At 42.6% G+C, this 22,227-nt stretch overlaps 1 protein-coding gene across 2 annotated transcripts in view; it reads left to right on the forward strand.

Annotated features, from left to right (window-relative positions):
• Nucleotides 1-22,227, forward strand: part of WDPCP (WD repeat containing planar cell polarity effector) — a 333,546-nt gene that overhangs the window by 292,850 nt on the left and 18,469 nt on the right. For both annotated transcript variants that reach the window (XM_066595499.1, XM_066595500.1), the window contains one exon: nt 5,610-5,742. In XM_066595499.1, the coding sequence (XP_066451596.1) occupies nt 5,610-5,742 (133 nt within the window). The remainder of the gene's footprint in view (nt 1-5,609; nt 5,743-22,227) is intronic.

Consider the following 22,227-nt stretch of genomic DNA (forward strand, 5'->3'; position numbering starts at 1 on the left):
AGTGATCATCTGCCCGTGTAAACTAGCCTTTATGGATTACTGTGCCACACTCTTCTCCCAATGACATAATCTAAGGTGTCCAAAAACATTGAATTAATGTTGGACAAATCTGCCGATTTCTGTGGAACAGGCCTACCATCTAATGTGTATACTTGTGTCCCAACTTCCCCTTCATGGCAGATGTTGGGAGAAGGAAAGATCTGGCTGTTGGACTTCAACAGACCAAATCCTTCTGTCCTCAGTAGAGATCAGCTGCTGCCTCTTCTGCTTCAGAACACATGCCCACTCAGCCAAGCAGATGGAGCCCGACCATTAATAAGGGGTTTGCTTTTTAGTTCCACAAAAGTAGGTCTATATGAAGTAATGCCTCATATAATAATGTCTGGAATTACTTCTATAGAGTTTTGGTATAATTTTATCCTTGGGAAGATTTACCTTTTTATATTTACAAATGAACAGTCACTCATGAAAGTGCTTAAAGTTGTCAGATTAATCAACACCAATTACCCAGATTTAGTGCTTCAAACATGTCATTGAAATCGATCCACTTTGATGCTAGGGAGAACTTTTTAGAAATGTCAATAGGTGCAGCAATGTTACTTCAAAGGGACCTGCTTGTTCAGAGCCTCTTCCAAGCGAATGTATTTGCTGCCCAAGAATACTTACCTATTTGCATTTATGTCCACTAGCATCTTGTCATTGCCAAGAATAACATCCTTTTGGAGTAATGAAGTAGGCCTATATTAGTTTTAATATTAGACCTCAAAGCAAATGAATAGATACCCCTCCCTGACAATTGGAAACAATACCACCAATAACACTACCTTATCCTTGCTCATGCAAATTATGGTGTTGACATCGATGGACCAAAAGAGAATCAATTTAGGTTCCAGCCATGGGTTCGCCTCTTTTGAGGCGGGTGCTCTGCTTCTTTGGTAGGTCTTGTCTGCTACAGATTTATGGAAAGATTCTAGGTCCTCCTACATTACTTACCACTGTCAGTTGTTTTATTTTGCTTGTCTAACTACCCAGAATTCTCCTGTGTTTTACATGTAATTCAGCCTGTCCCTGTCTTCCATGTTCATGGTTTTTGGTGGGTTTCCTCGACAGGACTGGACAGACCATTAGTAAAGGTTAGTTGGGTCAAAGGTTAGATGAAGGTCCGAGCTGAACACAAATAGTAAAGATGTCAACTTGTTGCAAACTTCTAGAACTATTTACATCAAGATTTATTAGTGGGAAATTAGACCAAACCCCAAAATAATTCAGACTAGACTCAAAAATTAATTATGACCAAAGGCCATAAACTCATTCAGACCCTTAAAATGAATTCAAATCTTAGACTCCTAGACCCTTTACTGTGAACTGTGAACTTAACTGGAGCAAACCGTGTCAGGCAGCTGCTGCCAAGGCAAATAAGATCATGGAATGTATCAAAAGAGGTCATGGCAAGAACAGTGTTCTTTCCCCTTTAGAAGTCACTGGTCAGACCACACATGGAATATTGTGTACACTTTTGTGCTCTGGTACTCAAGATGGATATATAAGGAGCTTGAGCGCGTTCAAAGGTGGCCAGCTAAAATAATAAATGGAATGGGCGTACTATAATACCTAGAGGTTATCAAAATTGGGGTAAAAAACAGTAACTATGTATAAATATATCGGGGGACAATCCAGGGATCTCTCCCATGATCTATTTATGCCTCGGAGTGTGACTGTAACAAGGGGGCGCCCTCTATGTCTAGAAGAAAGAAGGTTTCTAAACCAACATAGAAGGAGGTCCCTTTACTATAAGAGCAGATTCATCCAATGACAACAAGGCACATTTTTAAAGATCCACTCATCTGTATTTGATACTTCTTGGTGTTTATTTACAAGAGCCTATAACATAAGACGCAAATGTCCAACTTGCAGAAGTGTTCTACAACCAACTTGGTAAGGGAATTTTTCATGGGCTGATACCGTGTTTCCCCGAAAATAAGACAGTGTCTTATATGAATTTTTGTTCAAAAAGGTTTAACTTTTTTACATGTATAGCTGCCTGGACACTATTTAAATTGACTTTTTTAATTAACTGTTAGCAGGGCTTAATTTTGGAGTAGGGCTTATATTTCAAGCATCCTCAAAAAGCCTGAAAAATCATTTTGCATCCTCAAAATTTCTGGAAAATCATGCTGTGTCTTATTTTCAGGGTATGTCTTATTTTCAGGGAAACAGGGTAGTCGTCCAAGTAATCGCTCAGAAAATGGGATTACTGGGAACTATCATCCTATGTCAACATGGCACCCAACAGGGCAAGTGAGCAAGAATCGCTCACTTATTGGTGTCGCTTGGTTTTTAGCTCACTTAATAACCAAGCGGCCATTGGCCCGTTCAAACAGGCAGTCATTAAACTACTCCTTGTTTTCTCTGAATGTAAGCTGGCATGCGGAAAAGATCTTCGTCGCAGTCCGCCTTCATTCAGTGAACGATCCTTAAGCTGCTTAACCGCCCAACAGTCGTCCCATGTAAAAATAGCCTAAATCCTTAATTAGTGCGCAGATAAGAGTGCCAGAGCTTTAGTGTAAATTGATGTAGGTTCAGAGACCCCGGTAGCCCCAACTTATCTCTGCATAAGAGTTTGTAGATGTTATAGCCAGCTGACCCAGTGCCAGACTTTTTTTTTCTAATATTTGTATCATTGGCACCTAAACAAGTGGACTTGACAAATTGCATCTTTTACATGCTTGTGGTTTTTTAATAGACTGTCAACCCGTTAGGAACTAATTGTCATTGTCCGTAAATTAGTTTATAGGAGACTTTGTGATTTAAAAAAAAAAAAAAATCTAATAAATACCAGATTCCCTATTGTTTATAAGCAAAATAATAGTTTTCGGTATCTATCTAATAATTTCTGTCTGCACTTCTGTATGATCACTTGTCATGTATAAATGAGAAGGACAGTTGTGTTAAAACAGGCTTTTCTGGTAAGGCGGCATCAAACAAGGCAAACTATTATTAAATTATGCACATTCATTATGTTAATTGACTTGATTCGTTGGGTTAATTGAGGATATTGTTTTTTTATTTTTACAGTATGAATGTAGTATCAATTTAATTAATGTTTTCTCATTAGAGTCCATTGATCATCAGTAGATGGGGTTACGGGATAAAAGTCAAGTCAATCAGTAGTGGCAGTTGGTCATTACTTGAAGGGAGTCTGTCGGCTCGAACATGTTGTAGAGCAGGAGGAGCTGAGCAGATTGACATATAGTTTTATGGGGAAAGTATCAATATGACATGTAATCTATTCCTTTAACCCTTTCCAATCCACTGTCTGAGGTCTGAAGACATTCTGATTGAAGGCTGTACAGCTCCAATGTCAGAAGACGTCCGGCAGGGTATTCTTACTGTATATTACTGGCTGCTCTGTTGTCAGGGGCCTCTCCAGCATGTTACATACCGCAGTACTGGCTCTAGCCAGCAGATGGCGCCATTGTATAATGGCAGAAAGAGAAAGCCCCCTAGGAAAACCCTGAATCCAAAATTGGATTGCAAAGGGTTATACCTCTGCATATTCTGAGCTGAAGAGATCTATGGGCGGTCTTATCAGTGATTGACAGCGATCTGTGTATGACCATACATACAGGGGTAGCTGTAAATGAACTGACATATATCAGTATGTTTATAATAATAAATCTAGTGTAAAAGTCCCAAAACAGTATTTAAAAATGCTTAATGAATCAAAGTAACTTTAAATAAACTTTATTAAGCTTCACATATTAATTTATAGCATATTCATATTTTTTATCCACATAATCAAAGCAGTCCGACAATATATTTAATGTAAGAGGCAGAAAAAAAACTTTTCCGGGCTTCAAGGACAAAATTCAGTTATTGAATTTTCAAAGAGTAATACCTTTTTCACGCGACCTTATACATTTTTATGCTCAGCCGTCGTGTGATGGCGAAAGAATACGCTGCTTCGTGGAAATCCCTAAGTTGACAGAAATCCTTGGAATAGCTGTTAATGCTTAAATAGAGCCAGCTGTCTTCTTTTCCCAGCATTGGATGCAGCTAAACTCCCACAACACTCCCTATTTTTCAGCTCCCATAGACCTCTATGGGAGCTTTCAGTATATCTTGACAAAAGATAGGGCAAGATCTATCTTTTGCTGTTGCATATAAAATAGGTCGCTGTTTACAGTCGTCGATCTGCTATTTTTCCAGGCGCCGAAAAATCGCTCATCTGAATGAAAACATTTGAATCCAGTGCTTCCGATGGTCGTGATTTTTGGACGCAGCTACAATAGCTGCATATATACGGTCGTCTGAATAAGGCCTAAGGTTTTAGTCACACAAGCATATATCGGCTTCGCTTTCACGTCCGGCCGATGTACGCTTCCCATTTAATGCATTGGTTTACAATGCATCAGCTCAGATGGGTGTATTCCCGTGGCACTTTTACGTCAGCCAGAAAAGATAGTTCAGGAATTATCTTCCTGGCCAGAATAGGGCTCCTATGGGAGCCTATGGGAGCTGACAGAGAAGGGAGGTGGGAGGGGGTTTTGCAGCGTGTCTGTTAAACTCCCACCCCTATCCCTCCTCTCCGCCACTTGCCAAATGTTTGCAATGGGAGAAGCAGAAGCTAGTTGCTAAACTCCCGTACCATCCCACCCCCTACTATTGCTGCGACAAGGGGTGAAGAGGAGGCGAGAGCTTAACACACTAGCTCCCGCACCGACCTGCCCCTTTCAGTTGCCGAGAGGCAGTAAGAGGGCAGAAAGGAGGAGGTCGTTTAACAGAGCTAAACTGTCTTCCCCCGCCCTACGGCAATCCAGGCTCGGCATATAGGCACTTGACCCGAGCTGTCTGAACGGGCGCACAAACTGCAGATTCGTGCGCCCGTTCACATGATTTTCGGTCGTGCTGTTGCCGTGACACAGCTGACCGAAAATAGCTACGCTCATGTGAGCCCTAAGCAAAATGTTTCTGGTTAGGGAAGGAATAGGCTAAAATAAAAAGGCAATACACTTTAGATCAGATATCTGCCCTGTCTAGCACTGTTGTAGCGCTCATGTGCCATACATTAAGTGATGACTCAGTCAATCACTGGATTTCGGGCTGTATTGCAGATAGAGCTGTTGTTTTGGTCTTTTTTTTTTGAAGATAAGAATCTTGATTTTAAAACCGCATCAAAATTAATACTGCATCTCCAACACAGCTTGAGATATAAGATGACATGAGTTCTAGGCACCAGTGTATGTTAATGCAAATTATTTCTGTTTGTCAGAGGTTTATATAAAGGTGAACACAGCTGTCAAAAGCCCATCAAGACAATTGCAATCAGCAGATCATCTGCTTTCAGAAAATACATGAGAAGTGGGATTTAGTGTGATCTTCATTTTGTAATTTACTATTTATCAGTACATGTCAAAAGTGTGAAAGTTGTGGTGGCTACTGGAGGTGCAAAATGGTCAAAAACGTCTGCCAGTGAAAGGGTTATGGCATTGATATGATAGGATCCTTCTTTAATCCTTTATTGATGAGGTTGAATATTAACACTTAATTGTTATTTTAAGTTTTAATTAATGTCATTAATTTCATGATTATTTCCGTATTACTTTCAGAGTCGTTGGTGGCAGCAGATAGACTGGATGGTGTGAGCAAAGATTTTGTTGATCTCTCTGTGAGCCAACGAGATGAGGAGTGTTTGGACAGGATCTCCTCTGTAAGCTCTATGAAGAGCATCACAGGCAGCAGGTAAGAGCAATGTCTGTATTTGTCTTTTCAGAATGTGTATTATATCACATCTTCTAATGTATACACACATACAAGTACCTGAATTATTTAGTAATGTATTGTTATAGGAGTTGGACCCATATAAGGCTCTGATTCCTCAGCTTAAAGCCCCTCTACAGGATAAAAAAAAAAAAAAAATCTTGGTATTTGTATAGCGCCAACTTATTACGCAGTGCTTTCAGGTAATTATTACTTAATTACCCCCCACCAAGCTGGGTTTTCATTTTACTGACCTCGGAAGGATGAGTCAACCTTGAGCCAGCTACCTGACGCATGTGGGGATCGAACTTGCAACCTTCAGGTCGTAGGCGAGAGCTTACACTCTGCGCCACATGAGGCTCATGACTGTCAGGCACGTAAGCCCCCGACACCCGTCCTAGCGACTATTGCTGCTGCACGTTTACACAGGAACGATAGTCTGTCAGATAATGGAGGTGGAGCGGCTGTAGATCTCTTTCGGCTGCCCGCCTCCATTCACAGTTAACAGGGCTTGTTCAGAGATACCGCAGCTCCCGTTTACACTGAGCGAGAAGCCAGTCAGCAGTCATTCCAGTTCATTGAGTTGAGCGTCAACTGAGCGACTTCTCACTTTTATTACACTTCAAGCTTCGACCCCAATGTGGACATCCGGCTGTGCTGCACTGACAGTGAACTAAAGGATCAGCTGATCAGCAGGGATCCTGATTGGTTGAGATGCTAGCCAATTACCTATTACCGATGATCTAACTTTAGGATAGGCCATCAATGGGAAATTCCTGTTAACATTATATCTGCATCTAGCCAGGGTGGATGTAAGAAATAACGAGCAGGACGTTACCTTTAATCAAAATCAATTAACTTACTGTCAAAGAAAAGAACAGCATAGCAGTATAGATAATGGCACCTGTGCAATGGTGCTGGCATTGGCATATAGGGAGTGGGAATATGGGTAATATGAGTAAAGGGGGTTTTCTAGGACTTTGAAAAAATTATTGGATTAAAATGCTGTAAAATATATATTTCCTCTAGTAGTCCAGCACTTGTAATAAAGGGGACATAATTTTTAACAAGTATCAGTTACAAACTTATTTAATACTTGCCAACACAACTGCTTTGACAAAGATGACCGCACCTTTAGGTGCATTTACACACACAGATGATCGCTCCAAATTCCTCAGAAACTGACAGTTTTGAGCGATCATTTTGTATTAGCTACCAATGGGCTAATCAACCCCTTAGAAGCTAACTAGCTTCATTTGCATGTATTTAGAGAACAGCGGATGGTCTGTTCTCTAAATACATTGCTATTGTTCTCCAGTGGGACAGGTGCTGAAAGAATGTTACCAGCGCTGCCCGTGGAGAACTCAGCGGGCCGTCTCTCTTATCAGTCCCGATGGATTTCAAGTTGAGCTGAACTCAGCAATGTATGAAGAGTTCACGGTAAGTACATGCAACGATTATCGCTCAAAAGATGGCTTTTGAGCAAATGTTGAGCAATATTTTTTGTGTGTAAAAGGGCCTTTTTGCGTCGGGGGTGTAAGCCAGACACAAGTTTGTATGCACAGCAGGAGGCCTTGCTTTATGGCTTGTATCATAAAGGTGTTTAAGATCCTACGCAACCCCTTGAGTTGTTGCCTCATAATTGTAAGCATTACTTAGTTCAGTAACGGAATGTCCGTGTTTTACAATCTTTTTTAGATTATATTAATGACTTTTAATATAATAAATAATAAATGTTATTATGCATCACAGAAGGGGAAATAAAAAATTAAAAACAATCACAGAAAATGGCCGTTACTTACTGAGTGAGGAGTGCATATAGATGCATCCTCCTCTCACCATGCCGGTAGCTGACTACCAAATGGAGGAGCCAATAACACCTGTGCAGGACACCGATAAGACAACCACTCACACTGCCTCCTGATAATGAGGGGTGTGGATGCTTGGTGTATACTCCCATACATAGTGAATACAGGGTGCCAGACCATTCTGATATATGTAGTTCACCATGCAGACCAGCAACCTATTAATGACGCCATGATAATTCGGCGGGTTGCCCTGCATTTCCTTCAGTGAACCACATTGGTACTGCCACCCTGGGCTCCCCCTGGAGTCTCAATGCCACACTGCATGTGAATGATAGATAATAAATGCAAGGCATTGGTTGGATGTTGGCCAAGATACATGAGCCCACTAACCCCTTCACGGTTCCTTGCGTTGTAGTGGGTCCCTACACTAATATGAATGCAGAGGACACTCTTATTGTTCCGTTCTTACAAACTCCTGATCTGTATATAAGTCTGTATATATGTCCTCAGATGGCCGCACGCTCTACGCCGACATACTTTGTAGTCGTACTTTTCTACGGAAGCACAAACTGTGTTCTTTCTGGGAATGCAGTCTTGTATTGGTAATGCCGTTGACGGTCTCTCATAGATATGCAGGCATCCATGAGTCAGTGGCGTGTCTAATCAACACCTGCCTTCTGAATATCATTACTGCTTATCACATATTTGGATCTCTCTGGATATAATGACTGCTTTAGAACAAAATTGACTTTAGTTGAGGTGTCACATTGTAAGCACATGGACACATACTCTGAGGCTGGTCATAGACGTTAGGGCCCTTTTGCACAGGACGACCTATATAAGCACCATCTGCCCAGTTTGGGACATTCAGTCGTTGAAACCATCAACAAATTATCATTAAAAGGGTTTTCCGGGACATAAAAAAAAAGGTTATACGGCTTTAAAATGAAGAAAAAGTGAATACTGTACTCCCCTATCCCAGCAGCTCCCCTTCGAAAGCAGCAGCCTCCATGCCTGCCACATGGAACCTGGAAGAGGTGGCTGAAGGTCATGTACCGCTCCTTGTGCAGTTGACCATTCAGCCACTCACAGGCTTCAGCAGCTATAGAAGAATCACCGCTGGCACCTGTGGGTAGCCAGGTGTACAATGAATGGCACATGACCGCCCACCGCTTCTTCTGGGTTTCGTATGGCGGGCATCATGGGCCGCAGCGCTGGACAGGGAGCCACTAGGATAGAGAGTATTCAGTTTTTCTTTATTCTAAGGCCGTCTAATCTTTTTTTAATGTCTTGGAAAACCCCTTTAATGTACTGTGAACTAATATCTGCCTAAGGGCGCCCACCCACTGGCGTTTTTTTTTCCTTTGCGTTTTGCGTTTTTTCTCAAGAGCAATTAGTTTTGAATGTGTTCCTGTCCACTGGCGTTTTTTTTTTTCGGTCCGTTGCGTTTTTTAACATAGGAACTGTCAGTTGCATATGTGTCCTTATTTTTCTCGTAATGCACCCATGAATGTCAATGGAAATGGCGCGAAAAAGCCGCGAAAATGCCGCAAAAACGCCACGAAAAACGTGCGGAAAACGCGCCGAAAACGCTGCGTTTTTCACGCACGGAAATCGCAAACGCCAGTGGGTGGGCGCCCTTATTGTGCATGCAGTATAGACCAAGTTCCTTAAAGGGAATGTGTCATCAGAAGATCACTTATCATACAAATCAAGTTTTTATATTAAACATATTGGGATTTTTTAGTGATTCTATTTTATTTATTTTTTTATTTTGATGTAACAAACCATATTTTTAAAAAGTCTTACAATTTAGCAGTTTTCACACAGACCACTAATCCTAATATGAGACTGAAACGTATGTTCCCTTTTACACGGGATGACAGTCGTCCAAATGACTGCACGAGTGCTGGCGTCACCGCTAAGGTCGTTAGCACTTATGCAAAGTGTTTAGACCGGTAGACTTCACCGCTGGATCGCGGGCCTAACGCTCAGTGTTCCACCTTCTAAGTGAAGTGCTGGGCGGCGAGCGTTTACACGCAACAACAACCCCGCAATCCAGAGATCGTTTTTTTTTGCTGACTGAAAGTCACCTATAATGAATAGTAAACAATGTTTTACCATTTAAGGCTCATTTAGACACAACGATTCTTGCTCAAAATTCGCTCAAAGCCATCTTTTGAGCGAGAATCGTTGCGTCTAACTGCACTGACCGTGCAGCTTTCGTTAAGTAGTCGCTGATCGCTGTCTTTCAGCATGCTGAAAGACAACAATCAGCCTTATCAGGAGTTCACAGCGGGATACAGCTGATACTATTGTTTCAGCTGTATCCCGCTCCGTGAACACAGGCGGGGTATGAAGAACACAGTTTCACAGCTGTGTTTTTGCATACCCTGCATGGAGCGCTTAGCCTTATACCAGCTGAGCGCTCGGTGAACAGCTGGGGTATAAAGAACACAGGGTCCAGCTGTGTTCTGCATACCCCACTCGGAGCGCTCAGCTGTATAACAGCTGAACTCTCCGAGAATACAACAGCTGGATGCAGAAGACAAGCGGCCCCACTTGTCTTCTGCATTCCCCGCTCGGAGCGCAAAGTGATCGCTCAACGTTTGAGCAATCACCATGTCCTGTAAATGCACAACGATTATCGCTCAAAAGTCGCTCAAAAGACATCTTTTGAGCGATAATAGTTGTGTCTAAACCAGGCTTTACACTGGACAATTATCACTGTATTTCATTCGTTTGACCTAATTTTGAGTGATAATCGTCCCATGTGAATGGCCCATTGCTCTTCTATAGGGAGACTTTTCAACTAGTCATCTCATTATCATCACCAACAGGATTATAATGAAAGGTAGCAGCTGCATATAGATAACACAGGATCCGCCATTCAGCTCTGCACAGGTCACAGAGCATGACCACAACACTGTCCCATAGAAGTCAACAGATCAGCTCCGGCCTCTGTGTGAATAGCCAATGAGCTCTACTGTAAAACAAATCTCTAAATGCTGTTACTACCGCAAAGGCATGATGATCACCCAATAGTCATGAATATGAATAAATATCATCAATCAGAAAATAAAAAAAAGATTAGAAAAATAGAAAATTTGCTTTTAATTAGTAAAAAATATATAGGTGATACACTTCCTTTAAACTTCATCCTCCTTTTGTTGATAAGGCATCAGTGGCCAATAAAGTCTATGGGGCACTTTAAAGAGTTTGCTCACCCTTGCATTTCTAGTTTTTATTGATTCTATGCTTTTCTCATCTTAGAGAGTTAGCGACTCAAGCTGCCCATACATTTTAGATAGCTGTCGGCCGAACGAGCTCTCCCTCTTGACTTCCCCATACACACTTGGTTCGGCCAAGTATACATGTGTTTTGAATGCAGATGGTGGCGAAAGCCCTAAGGGTGATCATAGACATTAGATCTAGATCAGCTGAACCTACTGATTTAGATAGGACCGGCCGATCATCTAATATGTATGGCAGCTTGACGACTCTGCTCAGTCAGCAGATGCTGGGGAGATAAGGATCCAGCAGTTGGATTTGAACTGCCCTATCCCTTTTGTTCTTGGGAGATAAGCCGCTGCCAGAGGCATCTGACATCTGTTTTCTCCCCTCTCTGAATTTGCAACACATGTTCAGCCGAATCTTGGGGGGTGGGTGGGGGATCAAGACAGCTGCCAGCAGAACAAGTGTTTGGTCAGCATTAATAGATGGCATTGGTCTTTCTTGTATGTGTCACATGATTATCCATATCAGAAACACCTACCTCAGCACTCAAATACATTTAACCCCTTAATGACCACCCCATTGCATTTTTATGTCTTGTTTTAATGGGCTTTAATCCCCAGGGACGTAAAAACATGCTTCCAGATGTGGACGTGACAGCTCCATGCTTTCGGTTCCGGACGTAGCCGACAACCTAAAGCTATCATGGGGGGCCGCAAGAAGCCTCCTCCCGGTCACGCGATCGGCGCTATCTGATGTATAGTGCCAATCACATTAAAGTGTAAAAACTTAAAGATTCAGCTGCCCTCATGGATCGGATCCCCCTGTATACTCACCCCCTGTCCTCCCACGGTGATCTGATCCTCCAGGACCTGACGCCAGTCTTCTGCGCATGCGCGCCAGACGTCAGTACGTCAGCCGCATGCACAGAAGGCCATGAGGCCCGGGAAATTTGAAATCTGTTAAAGATAGCTGAGAGCAGGGAGATGTCACCGGGGAGCACTGTATGCAGTTTCCAGTCACATGATCACCGTTATCCATTGGATAACGCAGACCATGTAAAGTTTAAAAGTGTTTTTTAAAAAAAGTGTGAAGTTTAAAAAGTTAACGTTTCATCTCCCCTTACGGATCGTATCCGTGAGGGGAGATGAAATAACATACCCAAGGTCCCCAGATTTGTCCCCCGATGGGATCTTTATCTTTCCCAGCTTCGGCACATGCGCCCGTCAGCATAATGGCGGGCGCATGCACAAAAGTCAAGGATTGCCCAGGAAATTTAAAATCTCCCTGCTCCTGGCTACCAAAGGTAGCCGAGAGCCTGGAGATGTCACGGGGGGCCGCGGTGAGCGGTTCCTGGTCACGTGATCGCCGTTATCCAATGGATAATGGTGATCACATAATTTATTTATTTTTTTTTAAGTTGAAGTTTCATCTCCCCTCACCAATGCAATCAGTAAGAGGAGATGAAACTTCTTACCGGAGGCCTCCGCATTTGAACCCCAATGCAATACTCTACAAACCTTCCCCGAAATGCCGGACACATGCGCAGGAGCCAGGGAGCCCAGGATATTTAAATCTCCTTGCTCGCAGCTACCAACAGTCACCAAGAGCCTGGAGCAGTGACCGATGGCCTTGTTGAGCGGTCCCCAGTCACGTGATAAAAAGGTAGCGATCTACCTTAGGCCGGTCTCGCACGAATGGTTAGAAATAGGGGATTCTGTATGCGTTTGATTCGCAGTAATACGTGGAACAATCACATTCATTGGATTACACAACTCTGCTCACATTAGCGGGTCGGAATTACGGAATCCACTCGCAGAAAGGAGCAGGTTCTATTTTACTGCGGATATCCATAACATAGAACCCATTGTGCTCCATGGTCGCGGATATACCCGCAGCCCATACGCAACTACATTGTATATGGGCTGCGGGTACCTGCGTCATCGCTAAGCGACGGCGCGGGAAATACAAACAAAAAAAGTTGTTCTGTGCATGACCGCCTGTGTGAGTACGCAGTTATGCGCAGTACATTACGCAGCTGCACGCAGGGTCACGGCCACCTCACAGCTGGGATCCGCTGCGGGCCTCCGCAAGCGGATTCCACCTACGGCTACGTCAGCCCGGCGTTATTCAGACCGCTACCAGTAATACGTAATTTACAAGAAGCCCCGGGAACGTTCGCCTTCCTGCAGTTCCAGGAGCAGCTTGTCAAGTGCCTTCTGTGTGAGACCGCCGCATGTCAGCAAGATTACGAAGAGTCACAGAGCGCCACTTTTTACACCCCATCCCTGCCGCTGAGGGCAAGAAATACCCCCCAAAAAGCATAAGAGGAGGGGGGATACCTGATTTTATTGCCCCATGTACCCATCCCATCCGGTCCTCCGTAATTACCCCTGTCTTCGGACATACCACGCAGGTTACATTATTACTTTTATCTAAGATGTATATGACCGCGGCGGTTGACCCTGCGTACCTTCGTCCAGCATCTCTGCGGACCTGTCTTCTTCCGACCTCTCTGCACTGCGAATGGTCGACACGGCCCGCCATCGGACATGTACAGTCCAGATTTATTTTTTTTTACTCCTGCTTTTCCCTCGGAATCCGCGGCACGTCCACAATTGATATTGTGACCGGGCCGTAGGTCGGGCGGCTTCCATTAACTGCAATGGAGGCTGTCTGTGCGGGAACCACAGAAAAACAAAGCATGCTGCGCTGTTTCATCCGCCTGCGGAAACCGCAATTAGTTTCCACTCATGTGCATGGAGATTCACTTTTGCATAGCATGCTATGGGCGGTATTTGCTGCGGAATCCGTAGGCGGTCGCCCGCTCCAGAATCCGCAATTTAAATCCACGCATGTGTATTCGGCCTAAATGTATGTTTCGTGCTGAGGCATGTGCTTCTGTACTTGTTGCAGCCATGGCTTACATGCAACTTCCCATTTTATTTGCTGGAAGTGCTGACTTGCTTTTTGTATGTTTATTCATATCATCATGAGAAGTATATTGTAACTGTACACCCATATCACCTGTAGATCCGCTAATCAGGTAAGAGGTTACATGAAATAACCTGTACAAAGCAACCACATTCTCATGAGAAGCAGCAGTAACGTCTTGTCTCCACAAGGAGACCTGGCTGTCCATATCATGAGAAGACAATATGCTAATCTGCCCATGCACAATACCGTGTTTCCCCGAAAATAAGACAGTGTCTTATATTAATTTTTGTTCAAAAAGGTTTAGCTTTATGTACTTACATGTATAGCTGCCTGGACACTATTTAAATTGACCTTTTTAATTAACTGTTAGCAGGGCCTAATTTTGGAGTAGGGCTTATATTTCAAGCATCCTCAAAAAGCCTGAAAAATCATTTTGCATTCTCAAAATTTCTGGAAAATCATGCTATGTCTTATTTTCAGGGTATGTCTTATTTTCAGGGAAACAGGGTGTATCAGGACTTTTGAAACTGTTTTCAGGGCTTACCTTGACCAGCTAAACCATGGTACCATCTAGATTTTAGCTATGGTTGATTTCCATGGCCAAAGATGAACATGTAGATGTGACATGAATTGTGTGTTATGGCAAAGTCCAACCACAGTGCTAGGCATAATGCCCCCAGTCCCAGTCCCAGGGTTCTCAGTGCCAAGCAAAAATAGAAAGATGCCAACAGCACAACATTTCACACACAGTTGCAGGGTAATAAAATGTAAAGCCACCACGTTCTGGAATCCGGAGTCACCGTCTATAAAAGTAAACTAAAGGTAAAAATGGGTGACAGCATATCAGGTGCAAAAGTTAAGAAAAACTCATTATTCCTCCTTCACCAGCAATGTGACGACCATCCTAGACTGGTTTATGCTTGACAAAGACCAGGGTGGTCAAAATGTTGCTGGTGAAGGAGCAATAATGAGTTTTTCTTAACTTTTGCACCTGATATGCTGTTAGTCATAGTATCCCCAGAACAAGCCCTTCAGGCCCCAGTCAGTACAATACCTACCTGTTTGGCAAAGACCTTCCTCTTTCTTCATTATTAATTAAAGTGATTTTCTGGTACTAGTTGATCGGCAGGGGTCCACCACTCAGGACCCCTGCCGATCAGTTGATTGAACTGATATAGCCGCTCAATCCCATTCACTTGAATGGGACTGAGCTACTCTCAGGCCATGTGATCTGTGAACATGACATCACAGGCCTGAGTGTCAAAACCTCTTCAATCAGCTGGTCAGCGGGAATCCCAAGTGGTAGGTCATCAGTAGTTTGTAGGGGTTTCCGGTTCTGATCTCACTCAATCAAGCTTATGGGTAGGTTGGGGGTATAGCCATCGGCCAAATAAACTTTCAAATATCAGCTATATTTTGTGCATGGCCAGCTTTAGAACAGCTTTTCTGATACCTGCCTTCAGGATCCAAACCTACCCCCAGAATGGAGACATTCACCTACCTCTGCATCTAGACGTGGAATTAATTGATAGGTGTCCATCGCCATTCATTTCTATGGGAGTTGTAGAAAAGGCCAAGAAAGCATGCTGAGCCAGTGGCCACATCATCAGGCGTGAGGGGGTCTGTGACATACCTATTGATGGCAAGACCTGGAAAATTTTAAGAAAAAACTGTGTAGAATATGTTCTTTTCCTATGATAAATAATATATCCATGTCACTATATTACATAACAAAATGGCTTTGGAAAAAAACAGGAAATCCTGTATTTTTCCCAAATTTTCCATTTTTTTCCCAGGCCTTCATATACATGTACAGATATACCATAAATTTTGGTGATGGGACTATCCCCTTTAAATGAAATTTCAATAATGGGAATACCCCCTTTAAATGCCATTTTCAGTACATATACAGTCATCATGTTTAATCAAGACTTTCCAATGAAAACTGGCAAGTTTTGTGATTGCATGATTGGATCTAACCCTAAATATATAGTAGTCCAGGTAGACATAATGATAAGCAAACACTTCCACAGAATTTAAGGTCCATTTACACACACGGATATCTTTCAAAAGATTGAAAGATCAGCGATCATTTTGCAAAAAAGTACTAATATGCATTAATTTCTATTAGTACTTATCAGCTTCATTTGCATGCAAATGAACTTCTGGGAGCTGTTGCAGAACTCAGCAGGAGGTCTGAGCTCTGTAATTAGCTGTATTGTTCAGCCACAAGCTCCCCTTGGAGAATTCAGGACCATGGACAGCAGACACAGCCTGCTGTCCTGCTTATCAGCTGTTCTGCTGAATGAGGGTTTTCAAGCAGAACTGAAAACCGGTCCTTCGGCAGAAAACTGAAAGATGGGCACATTTAGACACAAAGATTATCACTCAAAAGGCGGCTTTTGAGCGAATTTTGAGCAATAATCGTTGTGTCTAAATGGGGCTTTATCGTTACATCTTTATCAGATGAGACATTGGTTACACATGCACAACGGCTTAGATTTCCTCGCTACTGTTTTGCCAGCAATTTTTTTATGATCTTTAAACAGGAATATTAGATTGCATTATTATTTGCACTCGCAAACAGTACAGTTAGATATCCGCTTATACAAATATACGCCAATATCCCTTTACTTAAGATACCGAGGACAAAAGAGACGTCTGACATACAGACTTCGTGAGACGTCTTATGTATAGTTGGAGGTTCCTTGCGCCAAAACAAACTGCTTGCTGACAGGGAAGCTTGGCAATTATTTTACCTTAATCTAGCTTGGCCCATCCCAGAATGACCTTGTTTACTCATCTCAAAGTCTTTGAGTGCATTTTCACTTGGCACACAAACAGAACATGTGGCATCTCTAAGGAAGGCATCGGTATCTCAAGATATGCATAACGCTCGAAAGAAATTTCCTGCATGTCATAATGTAGTGCTTAACCTCTTGATTGCTATTTCTCCGTGTTCACTTTGTTGTTGTCCTGATCTGAATATGACCTGTAACTTTTTCTTTTAATTGGATTTTAAATGCATATGCTGCCTTCTTGGATATCTTTTCAATGTATACTGTATATTTAGGCCCCCTTCACACCGGCAGGATTTCCCGCAGAATTTCCGCCTGTGGAAGCTGCCATAGGATTGCGTTAAAAAACGCAATCCTAGGCAGACGACCGCGATTTGTCTGCGCGAAATCACACGCAGAAAACAAATCGCGGCATGCTCTATTTCTGTGCGGGGCTCGTAGCGCCCTGCACAGAAATGTCACTCCCCCGGACGCCGGCTCCGGTCTGCGCATGCACCGGCAGCCAGCACATCAAAGAGCCGGAGCCGCGGGAGCAGGTGAGTGCCACGCTGGTCTCTGCAGGGACTCGGGTTGGCTCCCGCTGCGAGAATTCTCGCAGCCGGATCTGACCCGGCCGTCTGCAGGCGGCCTTAGACAGAGACATGTGCGGTGATTTTGGCTAAGACTTCTGTTTGATTTCATCACCATGTGTTGGTTTTGGTTTAGGCGTTGCTGATCGTTCTCTTTCAGCGTGCTGAAAGACAAGGATGAGCCTTATCAGGAGTTCACAGCGGGATACAGCTGATACTATTATTTCAGCTGTATCCCGCTTCCTGAACACAGGCGGGGTATCAAGAAGACGGCAGTCCAGCTGTGTTCTTCATATCCCGCACAGAGCACAGAGCTGTATACCAGCTGAGCGCTCCGTGAACACACCTGGGGTATAAAGAACACCGTGATCCAGCTGTCTTCTGCATACCCCCACAGAGCGCTCAGCTGCATAACAGCCGGGCACTCGGAGCAGAGAACAGCCAAATGCAGAAGACAAGCGGCCCCTTCTAGCGTAAAGTCTCGGTAGTTCGTATTTGAACAATCTGCATTGTGATATCTTAGAAAACAACTACTGAACAATTATTGCTCTGTGTGAAAGTAAACAAACGACTGTCATTCGTACGCTTCAACGACTTTTCTGAGTGACTGTCGGAACAATAGTTGCTTAGTGTAAAGTTCCTCTTAGTGTTCACAAAAGCCAATACCTTAATTTTCTGGTTACTCTTTCCACATTCATACACTGACCTGCCATTCATTTTTCTGAAGTTTTTTTCAAAAGTTCTGGATAGGAACCGCCTGCACTGATAACTAATAACGCGCCTGCCGCACTGAGTACTTTCTTTGAGTACACACTTAAGGATGGGCAGTCAAGGTAACTTCATAACCAGTCTTGTCATAAGCAGTGAGGCGAAAAACCAGACCATCATTTCATTGTTCATCAAGCATTTAAACGGACTGTGAGGTTTAAGGGAGTGACTTGACAGTGCCACTCTCTTATTGTCTTCTGGAGAAGCCTGCAAGGGTGTAGCTGTAGGGCATGCAGAGACAGCAGCCACTCTACACTATAAAAAGACACTAGTATGTTATAAATGGCATATCACACGTGGAGGTCTCTGTTTCAGATTTTGAAACGAGGCCAAGGAACTTTAGTATAAGCCTTGACAAGCTATTAGACTGAAGAACTTAAAAGAGAAGTTACTGCCTCTGCTTCTTCATCTGCCAACTTTTGTAGAAAACTTCTATTTGCATTTCTTTGACAATACCAATTAAAGGTTAAAAAACTGGGTGTGAGGCACGAATACATGAAAATGTTTGCTCGACTTCTCGGTTTATTGTTAACCAGCATATATTTCCGGGCTAAATTGTTTTAGACATTTTCAATAAATGAGGCCTATTGTATAATCCAAGGGTTAAATAATGTCCTTTGTGTGATCGATCCGGAATGCATCTGATAAAACTGAAACCCATCAGGCAAGTCCAGCTGAAAGCAAAAGAAATACATTTCCTGCGAGTGAGTAAGACAAGCAAACAACATACGAATGATTTTAAAGAGCCGGGACATCAAGGGCTGCAGAGACCTCAGACCCGCATAAAATGTGAATTCAACAAAGAGCAGGGAAGAGCCAGTGCATTAAGGTCGTCAGAAACCATGGAACACTGTGAGACCCAACTTCAGGTATCAAGGGTATGATACCTGAGCAATGCAGGGTATATAAGCTAGTTAAATAAATAATTTGTAATTTAGCTTTATTTCACAGCAAATCATTGGGTTGGTACCTGGCAGTAAAAAAAAAAAGTTTTCGGGGGAAGAAACAACCTGAAAAAAGCATTTTCAGACTTCTATATGAAAGAGAATACCATCTGAGGAACAATACTTCTTACTTTTTTCTTTCAATCCTTTTGCCGGACCAATGAGGTTTAGGACGAAGTTATAGCAGCATGATTGAGGGTTTATGGCCTCACAGGAAGCTGACCAAGAGCATAGTTGTTGTAGGTCTCTTTACAAAATGCAACCCCCTACCCATCCCCTACTGTATAGGGACAATGACCCTCAGTGATGGGAGAAGGATCTGATCTCTTTCAGCAGTTCCTTTAGATTCCCAGTAACAACAGTATATCATGAAGAGGCTTTTGCTGAGGGGTCTAACAATTCTGCGTTCCCCCAATAGGGCGTCCCATGCTGGGTGTTTGGAACTCATTCAAGTAAATACACAAAATGAAAAGGGGAATGACCCCATTCATTGCATATATTGTATTTATCTGTTTAATGTTTTTTGAGCCGGGCCAATCACCCATGGAAATTGATTTATACTCTGGGATTAGCATGAAATTTTACTGAAGATTTAAGGAAAAAAATATTTTGCGGGATTTTTCTAGTGATTTCATCAAATTTGCAGAGAAACCAGCTTTTTATGTTGTCAACAGGGTTTTTTTATTGTATGTTTTATTGCTCATCTTTCCCGTTAGTACGCTTCTATTGCTTTTATTATTTGCATAGTGATTAAACAACTTTACAATTAATTATTCATATCATGGACTTATTATAATTATTAAGGCCGGGTTCACTCAAGAAAATTTTCGCACGCAATACGCAAAAAATAGAACCCATTGATTTCAATGAGTTCGTCCACTTGCACGTATTTGGCGGGCACAATTCCGTTAATACACAGCATGCTCTATTTCCCTGCGCATTGAAGGAGAGTATTTTGAACCCATGAAACTATTGGCCATTTCAATGTCTGTGAGCATCGGTGCGTATTTACGCAAGTACAGTCCGTAACGCCTGTTTTGCAAAAATGTGGCGCAGATATGTATGCGCTCATGTGAGTCCGGTGTAAGGCTTAGTTTACGTCTGCGATAGGGCGTCAGCCATAATTCCGTTTCTTTGCAGATATAAACGGATTTGTTTTTTTCCCCAATGATTACTATGGGTTTTAAAAAAAAAAAAAAGCCCAGCAAACGGAAAGCTTACGGGTTTTTTTTAAACGGAAAAATAGCGCATCCTACAGCATTATTTGCCGCATTTAAAAAATAGTAAACCTAACTGAAAACAGAAGTAAAAACAGAAACTTTCCGTTTAAAAAAAAAAAAATCCACAATGGGGTCAAAACATCAGTTTATTCCTTTTTTTTAATTCCATTTCTCTGTTCTTAAAACGGAACCGGAGCGGAGGAACGGAATTCTGAGCGAAGCCCTAATGCAGATGTGAACGGAGCCTAAACAATATACTATAGGCAGTTGATACTATCAGTAATGCGTTATATGAACGCGGTAATAAGTTATATAAACCTGTTATTGTTACATTATTTTAGATTAATGCGGTGTAACAATCTGTAATGGAAAATGAAATTGGCCCAAGTACACAAAACATATCCTGGCCATGAATATTCTATTCCGACGCGTAGCTCTGTACCTGAGATGAATAACAAGCGAAAAAGAACTATGGAAATTAACGATTTTAGGACCTCATCATTGCCCTATTTTGGTGGTTTTATTACAAATATATGCATATAACATGTTAACATTAGAGATGAGCGAGCACGCTCGTTTAAGGCTGATGCTCGAGAAAGCATCGGTCTTTTCGAGTAACTGCTTACTCGTCTGAGCACCATGCGGGGTGTTGGAGGGGAGGGAGAGAAAGAGATATCTCCCCACCCCCACCCCACCCCCGCTTGATGCTCAGACGAGTAAGCAGTTACTCGAAAAGACCGATGCTCTCTCGAGCATCAGCCTTAAACGAGCGTGCTCGCTCATCTCAAGTTAACATATTATAAGTCACTGATTATTTTTCCATCACCTGGTGGTCATTGGAGTAACTGCCCATCCTGAGACCTTCTTACAGGGCTGGGGAAAAGTATTTGCCCCCTACCTAATTTCATCTATTTTTGCTGATTTGTCACATTTTATTGTTTTAGATCACCCCGCTAATTGTAATCTACATAAAGACAACATGAGGAAACACAAAATGCAGCTGTTACCTGATCATTCTATTTACTGAACATAAGGATGTATCCACACCCTATATTACCCATATGAAAAAGTAATTGCATCCATAAACCTAATAAGTGTTTATGCCATCCTGTACAGATGTGTCAAAGTTTAACTTGACTATGACCAAATTATGATAACTTTCTGCACTAGAGTTTATTTGCCCTTTCAATACTTTAGCAGCGGGTTTAATTGTATTAAGATGGCAATAGCTTTTTAATGGCTTAATATAAGATAACTTGTTGCAGAAAGTTATCACGGTCAAGTTAAACTTTGTAGCATGTGTAGCGGCAACTGCAATCAAATGTTTGCGATAACTTGCGATTAGTCTTTTACATCTCTTTTGAGGAATTTTGGCCCAATACTCTGTGCAGAATTGCTTTAATTCAGTTACATTGGAGGGTTTTCAAGCATGGATGGCCTGTTTAAAGGGGTTTTGTCATTTAAAAAAAGAAATCAATACTTACCTACTCCTCTCCAGGCCGTCTGCTTACCATATTTTCTCCTTGCTGATCTTCTCCAGTCCCCCGGGTCACCTCCCCGCTAGCTGGCCGGATCCTCTTCTTATTATGATGTGCCCATTTTTTGCATTCTTCTTCCGGCAGGTCAGTACAGGTTACATCACTAGTAACGTAACGTTCACTGCCTAGCAAGGAATGCCGATCTATTGCCAACACTGCACATGCGCGCTGTCTCGCTGCGAGAGTTCATATACTTTTGAGCATGAACAGTCTCTGCAGTAGCTCAGCACTCCCTGCTAGGCTGTGAACACTAAGTCACTAGTGACCGGGTACATTGCCCTGCAGGACGGAGACTGCAGAGAATAGAGTCTTCATCACTGGAAGAAGAAGAATCGGCCGGCTTGCGGTGAGGTGACCCAGGGGAACTGCAGAAGACAGGAGAAGATGCGGTAAGAAGACTAATGGGGGGTGAATAGGTGAGTATAGATTTTTTGTTTTCTATTGACAGAACCCCTTTAATTTGGCATTTTGGAGATCTTGTACATCCAAGATACACTAGGATCTGCTCCCTCTAAATTCACACGCTGTACGTCTGCAGCAATTTACTGTACTATACACATGGACAGGGTTTTAAAAACTTCATAAATATGGAGCATGCAAAATTAAAACCCATGTACAATTTCTAATTTGGGGCAAATTAATTCTGTCATA

This window comes from Eleutherodactylus coqui, chromosome 3 (genome assembly GCF_035609145.1).
Source record: "Eleutherodactylus coqui strain aEleCoq1 chromosome 3, aEleCoq1.hap1, whole genome shotgun sequence".
Lineage (NCBI taxonomy): Eukaryota > Metazoa > Chordata > Amphibia > Anura > Eleutherodactylidae > Eleutherodactylus > Eleutherodactylus coqui.